The following is a 10,569-nucleotide window of genomic DNA, read 5'->3' as shown; positions in this document are numbered from 1 at the left end:
ACCGTCGCTTCATTTGAATCTGAATGAAAAAGTGTTGCCTTCGAATGCAGCGAATAGAAGATACCGTTATGATTTGTCAATATCACTTTTGATATTTGTCACAGTGTGAAAGATATCAGTTCTATCATGTTGATTGAATCCGATATTTCACTGGCAAAAATGTAATAAAATAAGATATTACTAGGTATCAGATAAATCAGGGTAAACAGATGGGTATCAGATTAATCAGGGTATAATAAAATGGGTATCAGAGTATAATAAGATATTACTAGGTATCAGATTAATCAGGGTATAATAAGATATTACAAGGTATCAGAAAAAGTAGGGTATTAAAAGATGAATCAAGTCATACTTATAGAATTATGAATGTTTTTTTAAACAAACGCAAATTCACCACAATATCGACAAGAGTAATTTGTCATATAACTAGTATCTCTATACGATTCAGCAGGTTGGAGAATGTAACGGAGTGTTCGGTTTACACTGGTAGAAGGGAACTGACGCCTATAATTTGAAATGTGTGATAGGAAGGATTTACACAATCTAGACCAAATTTACCAATTTCCTCACGGTGATTGGGTGTTTGAATGGCTAAGCCTATATTGGCCATCTCACCATTTGTTTCCACGTTTTACGACACAGCGTTAGGGATATTTACATATGGAGAAATGCTAACAGCGTAATAAGGATTTGTTGGGATCGGTTTGACATGTCGTTACTTCATAAACACATTGAGAAGTAAATGTTTTGGAAAATATACTCTGCAGTGCCTGATTCAACTGAGGGAGGCTTGTTAGCTTCACGTATTGCAATCTATTGTTATCAAACTAATTTTTAATTGGTACTTCCTGCTCTGTGTATGAAGTTCAACTTTATAGTGTTATCTCACTAAAATCCATGCCGAAGGCACCCAGCACAGCATTCCGCTCGGTCACATTATACTCACAACGGGTGAACCAGTTGTTGCCGAAGGGAATAACAACTACCATTTTTAAGGACTTTGGTATGTCCTGGCTTGGGGACAGAACCCTTTTCCTTCCTCACCTGGGCGAACACTCAACATTAAGGCCAAAAGTGAGGTGTTACCAAGCATGGCGCAAGGGAAAAAAGATATTTAAAAGTAGAAAGAAGGATAAATATCCCAAATATTACATCTGGTGCAGTAGATTTATTTTGATCGCTTTTGTAAGACCAAGTAGAGGACACCAAAGCAAATCCCCGATTATGCAGGAGGTCTCGGCATTAGTCGCCTCCTATGATACATGCGGTGGGTAACAGCAGGTGTATTTTTTTCCGATCCCCCACCAGGGGTGAAGCACCCACATACACGCCAACACGCATACAGTACACACATAGAGGCACGTCCTTCAATGACTTCAGCTGTCAATAGGACGTTTAACCAAGTACAACTTAAGCTTATCAAAGGACATTAAACAATAGTTTTAACCAAATATGTTATTCTTTTCTCTACCTTCTCTTTTGTCTCCCTATTCATCTACGGTAACCCGTTATCTGAATAATAAGACCTGATGAAGCAACATACTCCCCTGTCTTGATCATGATGTTGCAATTAGATGGTATTTTATTAAATGGTCCGGTTAGGTTCCACCATCTAAAGAAGCCATTTTTAAATTTGATGGCATTATTAAATGGTCCGGTTAGGTTCCACCATCTAAAGAATACTAACGCCATTAAAAGGACGCAAAACCATGAACAAATCACAACGTTCAAAAATATCTTAATACCGAATCACGTTATTTAGTCGTAACTCCTTTGAGTTCACAGTTCCCGATTACATGTATGACACACATATCCTTTCTTAAAGAGGTTTTGTACATGAAAAGTTGGAATTTGTACGGGAAATGTTATACATGTAAGCTTATTTAATGACCACTTCGAAAGTATCTTACGGTTAGATGCAGTAATAGAATGCAGGCGTCTATGAATTATTCCAATAACAATTGTAACTAAGGAAGATAGATGAGAAAAACAGATAAGATAGTGTATGTTCAATTTTTTGCAATGACTATAACTGCTGAGAGACAGAGACAGTATTTTAACTCGTTGCAGTATTATGAAATAAGAATATTTTAATTTATAATCTAATATCCTCGAGCCTTGTCCCAAGCAGGATCGGAGGGGTTTCTTCTTTCTGTTCTGCGTTGGGTAACATTGAGGAAACCAAATCAATCTACTGCCCAAATTGCATCACTTGGGATATATAACTTTTCTACTCTTTATTCTTGTCGGTGTCAAGGATATTCAACCTAAAACAGACAAATAAACAAATTCAGGATTATTGACAAAACCTTGTAGGAAAGTCAGACATTATCAACCGGGGTGATATTTAATAGTTTTGGTTTTATACTGGTCCTACCAACAGCTGTAAGTTCATTTAAGGACATGCCTCCGTGTATGTTGTGTGTGCGTGCATGTGTGCGAGAGGCAGGGTATGTTGCCTTCTTGTAATACCGCGGATCTGATGCTGACGTTTTGGAGCTATCTCACTGAAATACCATGCATAAGTCAGCTAGCACAGCATTCCGCCCGGTCACATTATAGTGACAACGTGAAAAGAATTACACTTATAACGATTTCAGGTTAAACCGTACCCTGGAATTACTCTTGATCTTGTTGTTCAGCTTTACAACCAACCAGAGTAAGATCCCAAGTGTTAACAATACCGTCTAAGAACAGACAAATATAACTAAGCACCTTCTTAGAAATCTGAACACAAGCTATTTCTGTGTTAGTTATGGTGTAAGTGAATCTTCATTTGTACGTGCTGACATGGTATTTTCTCATTTGTCCCGTCACCAGGGCAAAAACTGTTAAAAAGGGTTCAACTTCATATTCATGTCATATTATCTTTCATACATATAATCAGCTGATTTGTAAAATACCTAAATGATGGATGGAAGGTAATGTACTATACTCCTGGAAGTTGTGAAAGGAATCATGGATCGAGGGTCGTTACACGCAAAATTAACATTGCTGAAATCATTAAATACGCATGCATCATATTTTCTCTTAACAATACCCATTTCCCCTACACTGCCTCATGGGCTGTTTCTTCGTCTAAATCTATGACGTATGGCTTTGTCACCTCCCACAGATGATGATACAGTTATGCAATAAACATGAGCATAACAGTCGCATACAACCACTTTATCCAGCGTGAAGCATTTCACTATGATTAAGTGTGCCAGACTAAAAATTATCGACTGCCTATATATTTTTATTTACAAGTGCCGGGGGATTCAAACGTTTTTATGAATCGAGCCACAACTTAAAACGAAGGCAAACGAACCTTCAACATTTTTTATAATGATTGTCGCTTAATTAAGAGTCACCGTAACACTTATAAATTATTAATTATGATTTTGAATCATTTTAGCGCGAGTACAGCTTTCATAAATAATTTCTGAAAGAGAAACAAATACATTACGGACCTCTGAAACATATGCATTCAAAACAGAGTTAAGTTTTCTGGCCTAGTATTACTACATTTATATCGAAAACGAATTTAAGAGGGGGCTTTGTTTGGCAATATACAGACCCGTACACGTTCGCTGTTCCACCTTGGACGCAAACGGTACGGAGGTGCTACGCAAATGGTACGGAAATGGTACGCAAGTGCTACGAAAACGGTACGGAAGTGTTACGCAAACGGTACGGAAGTGCTACGGATGACACTTACAAACGGTGATTCGATTGTGTTGACAAGAACGGGTTTACATAAAAAGCGGAAGCATATAAAATATCTAAAACGAAACGAACATACCCTGAATGCATAGGATTTAAATTTTGCCATTTCGTTTGCATAATGGATGAGTGTGAAACAAACAGAATTGTTTCGTGATTTATTAAGATAAATAACTAATCATTTACTAATGTACTGTGTATATATACATTTCAGGTATCAGTCATCCTTCTGTTTAAAGATATAAAACTAGGAAGATGTTGACTCTCATTTATGACTGATACCCACCTACTATAGCCGCAGGATGTGATCCAGACCAATGGTCAGCATTCACCAGGCAGTGGGATATGTATAAAACTGGAATGGCGATCACAGCCAATGTTTTGCCCACCGCCCTGTTCTACTGCTGTGACACTAACCTTCGTACAGACCTTATGCGTGACCTCCAAGGTGATGTTGCCAACATGATAAAGGCAGATCTTCTAAATGCTATCAAACGACTGGCTGTCAAAGACGAGAGTACACTGGTTCAACGCATTAAATTGAACAGGATGACCCAATCCCCAGGGTCGAATATAAGGACGTTATTGGCCAGTGCCAGAGGTCAGGCTTCACTCTGCCAGAATAAAGCCACATGCAAAGAAGCAGATTGCAACCTCACATTTTATTAAAGTGATGAAATTATCAAGGACAACTTGGTGAGAGGTATTGCTGACCCAGAAATTATGTCTGACCTGCTGAGTGACCCAAAGACAGACAGAACGCTGGAAGAGACTGTGGCATTTATTGCCCAGAAGGAGCAGGGTAAAGTCACTAGGAGTGCAGTAGGAGATTTAGCTAGTGCCATGAGTGCTACACATAATAACCCAAAACTACCCCAAATACCTGGAGTGAAATGCTGGGCATGTGGCGGTCCTGCTCATGGACAGAGAAATGATCGCAAGGCCAGGTCTAGATACTGTGAGGCTTGAACATTCACGTGTGCGAATTGCACAGTTAAAGGCCATTACAAGAAATCATGTATCAAGTGCACATCCTGTGGAGCATGGGGCCACCGCGATGCATCTTCCATAGTCTGCCCTCAGGGTAAGGGCAACAGAAATCCGCCAAATCAAGGGACCCCTTGGAGATCCACCAAAGACACAAACCATGACAAAGTTGGTTATGTCTATGACCAGCTGTGCACCACATCTGAACAGACAAACCATGCATCACGTCTGGAACATCACATATTTGATGGGAAATGAGTGGCTCGACCTTCAAAACCCCACCCAATGCTTCTGGTGAGCATGACTACCCTGCCCAAGGACCATGCATTGTTTGGACACCCAATTCAAGACACCTCCAATCTTAAGACGATCACTATGTCCATGGTGGCCGATACAGGGTTCCAAAGTACAATCATACCCTTACGATCTGCGAACAGCCTTGGAATGACAGAAAAGAATCTACTTCCAGTCAAGAGCTTATGATGCGTGGAGCTATAAAGGAAGACCTTGGTGTAATTGGAGCAGTCGCAGTTAACGTTACGACCAAAAACAGTGCCAGCGATGCAATGTCAACACGTCTAACCTGTTATGTCTCTGATACAATGGAAAGAGCTTTAATTTGCAGGGAAGCGCTCATCTCTCTGGGGATTATTCACACTAACTTCCCTAATACAACAGTAATATCTTCAAACAATGCTGCCTCTATAGAGAACTCTGAAGAGGTAACCTGCTCTTGTCCTAGACGTCAACCTACACCACCTCCTGTTCCAACAACTTTACCTCCAGGTTTGAAAGCCACGGAAGAACATGTGGATTCCCTGAAAGAGTGGCTTCTCAATTACTATAGTCCTACAACATTTAATGTCTAAACATCAACCTTTACCGCTTATGAAGTGTGAGCCCCTCCAACTCTATGTTGATCCTAATGCCAGACCTGCAGCCGTCCACAAGCCAACACTCGTTCCAAGTGGCAAGACAGATGAAACCTTTCCGTGCTCTTTTGAAACCATCCACAACATTCTGCTGGAAAAATGAACTAGATGAAGTATTTCACCAATGCAAAGAGATCATACGTCTGTTTGACCCTGCTCGTATGACATGCCTGGCTACCGACTGGTCTGTTGACGGAATTGGATTTTTCTTGATGCAGAAGCACTGTCAGTGTTCAAGTAAAACCCCTACCTGCTGTAATGATGGCTGGAAACTATGTCTGGTTGGCAGCAGATTCACACATCCGGCTGAGAGCAGGTATGCTCCTATTGAAGGTGAGGACTTGGCTGTTGTGTATGCACTCCACCAAACACTTAACTATGTTCTAGGGTGCAAAGACCTCCTTGTAGCAACTGACCATAAACCACTACTCCAGATTCTGAATGATAGATCACTCACAGACATCGACAACAGACGACTCCTCAACCTCAAAGAGAAACCTCTAGGGTATAGGTTCACAATCATACATGTACCATGCAGAAAGAACATTGGACAAGATGCAGCTTCAGGGCATTCCGTTGGACCACCAGATCGTCTGCACTTACCAGGTGAAGCACCAGAACTTGTTCACATGACTTCTCATTCATTTCATTTCATCAAACTTTATTGACAAGATGTCGTAATCAATTGGATTGAATAACAGGCAAAGCCTATATAAATTCTCTCCGTCAAATGGCCAAAGTTGAATAAACAAGGAGACATAATATTTTAGACATGTTGCAAATGAAAAAAATAACACAAAATAATCCATATTAACACAAGGCTAAGGGGAAGTAACTCATGAAGGAAACATCTCACACACCTCATACACACTTCAAACACATACAAGTACATGTACAAATACATTTATTTCAGCATATATATACACTATCATAGACAGATATTGGCAGGCTTAGACTTCTCATTATCATCAGACGCTCACCAGTCTATGCCTACATACAGAAGATAATGATACAGCTAATGACACCTCAACAGTTGCTGCTGCCATTAGTGCCCTGAATGCTGTCGTCACAGTTGTTACTTGGGACATGGTCCGTGAGGCCACAGCATCAGACCCCACATTTGTAAATCTCATCAGACAGCTGGAGACAGGGTTCCAGAAGATTGCAAGGAACTACCGACATAATTGCGTCCTTACCATCGCTTTGCAGCCAGTTTATGTACCGTGGATGGTGTAGTTCTCATGGGCCAACGAATGTATATACCACCAGCTCTTCCCAAACCAGTACTCAATACACTCCGTGCAGCCGTGTGACATTTGTGACATTTAGCATCCCAGAAGAGTTGACGTCCAATGGAGGCCCACAGTTCACAGCAGGGAAGACTCAAGAGTTTTTAAAGGTCCGGGGGGTTCGTCATAGGCTTTCATCAGTTGCAAACCCACACGCTAACTGCAGAGCTGAGATGGCTGTGGAAACGGTGAAACAGATGCTTGTGGACAACATTACTGCAATTGGATCGCTGGATGTTTATAAATTCCAGATAGCATTACTGATGTACAGAAACTCTGTTGACCCAGAGACAAAAGCATCCTCAGCAATAATCCTGTTTGGACGACCCATTCGTGATGCCATTCCCATATTGATGGGTAGATACTCTCCTCACTAAACATGGACCGAGTTGATGTCTCATCGAGAGATGGCACTTGCCAAAAGGCATTCAAGGGAACATGAACGGTGGAATGAACACACTCACCGCCTGCCTCCCCTACAGGTTGGAGATCATGTGTACATACAAAACTTAGTGGGCAACCACCCAAGGAGATGGGAACGCACTGGAACCGTTGTTGAAGTACAGCAATAACACCAGTATGTAATCCGTGTAGATGGTACAGGCCGAGTTACTATCCGAAAACGCCAGCACCTTCGGAAGTTCACTCCCTTTCAAAGCAACCCAACACAAAGTACTGTGATGGTACCTCCTATGGTACAACCTTAGGAAGTACCCCAGATTCCTGTACCATTATCGCCACCAAGAAACCAAAATCTACCAGCTGCATTGATTGAATCACATACCACAGCCCTTACTCCGAAAAGGGCAACTAAGACAATTCAACCACAGCCCTGAACCAGATGGAACTGCTTTGACCCGGATACCACGAGCTCATTCCCGTCTTCAGCCCCACAATAAAAGGAAAAGGAGCTATTGACACCGTGCAGACCCAGCCGCCGCAACAAAACTGAATCAGAAACTGGTCGTGTTCAGTAGACTAACAGAACATTCCTTAAGATTGACTTATTTTTTTCTTATACATTATTCTTAATTTGTTTTAAGTCTTATACTCTCTAAAAAAACTTGTCCCCGGGGAGGAGATAACTAATCATTTACTAATGTACTGTGTATTTATACATTTCAGGTATCAGTCATCCTTATGATTAAAGATATAAAACTAGGAAGATGTTGACTCTCATTTAATGAAGGTCGATCAAATATTGGTACATGTAATATATCCATCACAAAGACCTGACGTACGCTAACAGATTACCGCGACACACATATAGTAATAAGTTATGGTCAGAATTGTTTCCACCTGCTTCCCGAATAAAAGACTAATTTATTTTGACAGTAAGTAAAAGTATTATGGGTTTTTTTTAACGAGAAACGATGTAATAATGAATAAGCCTAATGATAATAAACAAGAGGCCCATGGGCCTTAACGGTCACCTGCTATATTTATACAGAGAGTTGATTTTGTTTGTTTGATTTTGTTTAACGTCCTATTAATAGCTAAGGTAATTTAAGGACGGCCTCCCATGTGTGCAAGATGCATGCGTGTAGTGTATGTGTGTGTATTGTTTTGGGAGGTGATTTTGTTTTTAAAATGTACAGAAATATTATTCAAAGTGACAAAAAACAATAAAACCACCTTATTCAATATCTAGCATACAGATTAAAGACTAAAAAGTATTTGAAACTAGCACCTCTGATTCTAAACAAGGAAAATGAAGAAATTTTAGCACAATGACTCCTTTCGGCCCCACCCTACAGCCCTTGGGGGTAGGGCTGGCTCAAAATTTTCAAAGTATCAAACTGTCAACTCTAGGTTATAATTCCAAACAAGTTATTAACATGTAATATTCAAAGTATCATTTGCCATTATAAACCATAATACTTTTGGCCGCAGGGTCATGAAATTCACAATTTTGGTAAAGCACTTTAGGACCCTTCCATCTATGAAGAGTATTTGATTCTACCATATCTGGGTCTTGAGAAGAAGATTTTTGAAATTTCGGTCAATTCAACCCTTTTTTGCCCCACCCATCAGCCCCTGGGGGTCAGTCAGGGCTCATATGTGCATACTATCAAACTGCTACCTAATACTGATAATGCTTACCCAAATTGAATTACTTCCAATGGAAATTAAACAAAGGTTGGTCCAAAATGTGATTTCCCTATATAAACTATAGTAAAGTTAACCCCTCCCCAGGGAAATACGTGAGACCCAAGGGTCAAGAAATTCACAATTTTGGTAAAGCACCTTAAGAACCTTTCGTCTCTGAATAGTATTTGATTCTACCCTATCTGGGTCTTGAGAAGAAGATTTTTGAAATTTCAGTCAATTTAACCCTTGTTTGCCCCACTCATCAGCCCCTGGGGGTCAGTCAGGGCTCATATGTGCATACTATCAAACTGCTACATGTACCTAATACTGATAATGCTAACCCAAATTGAATTACTTCCAATGGAAATTAAACAAATTTGGGCCAAAATGTGAATTCCCTATATAAACTATAGTAAAGTTAACCCCTCCCCAGGGGAATACGTGAGACCCAAGGGTCAAGAAAATAAACAATTTTTGGTAAAGCACCTTAAGAACCTTTCGTCTCTGAAGAGTATTTGATTCTACCATATCTGGGTCTTGAGAAGAAGATTTTTGAAATTTCAGTCAATTTAACCCTTTTTTGCCCAACCCATCAGCCCCTGGGGGTCAGTCAGGGCTCATAAGTGCATACTATCAAACTGCTACCTAATACTGATAATGCTAACCCAAATTGATTTACTTCAAATGGAAATTAAACAAATGTTGGTCCAAAATGTGATTTCCCTATATAAACTATAGTGAAGTTTACCCACTCCCCAGGGGAATACGTGAGACCCAAGGGTCAAGAAATTCACAATTTTGGTAAAACACCTTAGGACCCTTCCATCTATGAAGAGTATTTGATTCTACCATATCTGGGTCTTGAGAAGAAGATTTTTGAAATTTTAGTTAATTTGACCCTTTTTGGCCCCGCCCCTCAGGACCCTGGGGGCTTGCGACTAAACCGGCAATTATTTTTGTTGACCTCTGCCCATGGAAGCTTCCTGCAAAATTTCATTGAAATTTTGTCTCAGGTGACCTAAAAATGATATAATATCAGACTCCTGTGATAAGGATCCAGTACCTCTATTTCTGTTTTTTATATCGTCTTTAATACTTCCATACACTTTTAGATTTTTCGTAGGATTCGGAGACCGATAATGTGCTGAATTATTAGTACATGCAAATACATGCATCGGAGATTTGAAATGTATACATGTTATACCATGTCTATTTATTAAATTTCATTCACAGATAAACAGTTTTTTTTGTTAAACATCTTTTATTTTATTATGAAAATGTAGTTGATTCTTGTTTAAGTATACATTGTATGTGTTTATGGTTACGGTAGTTATTATAAAAAAATATCAGTTTGAAAGGCAAGCTTGTGCATTTAGGAAACTATTATGAATAAGAAATAGTATGTACCAAATATATGTAATTTTTACATTTATGATATGTACCTCTAGTATTAATAAGAATATAGGTTTTCTTTATCGATCATAAAAATGTAGGTATATATAGGTACTGAGGGCTGTATACTACAGAGAATATAGGGGTCTGATGTCAGATAGCACAGGGACTGA

The 10,569-nt window shown here is 39.7% G+C and overlaps 1 protein-coding gene across 1 annotated transcript in view; it reads right to left on the bottom strand.

The window, feature by feature from the left end:
• Positions 1–2,070: 2,070 nt before the first annotated feature.
• Positions 2,071–10,569, bottom strand: part of LOC110445342 (aquaporin-12B-like) — a 68,622-nt gene continuing 60,123 nt past the window's right edge. The window contains exon 4 of the mRNA XM_021489903.1: positions 2,071–2,267. Coding sequence (XP_021345578.1) covers positions 2,263–2,267 — 5 coding nt within the window. The 3' untranslated portion in view covers positions 2,071–2,262. The remainder of the gene's footprint in view (positions 2,268–10,569) is intronic.

The sequence above is a fragment of the Mizuhopecten yessoensis genome, unplaced genomic scaffold (assembly GCF_002113885.1).
Source record: "Mizuhopecten yessoensis strain PY_sf001 unplaced genomic scaffold, ASM211388v2 scaffold2213, whole genome shotgun sequence".
Classification (NCBI taxonomy): Eukaryota; Metazoa; Mollusca; class Bivalvia; order Pectinida; family Pectinidae; genus Mizuhopecten; species Mizuhopecten yessoensis.
Note: the sequence above shows the minus strand (reverse complement) of the source record. Positions and strands in the feature narration are given on the sequence as shown.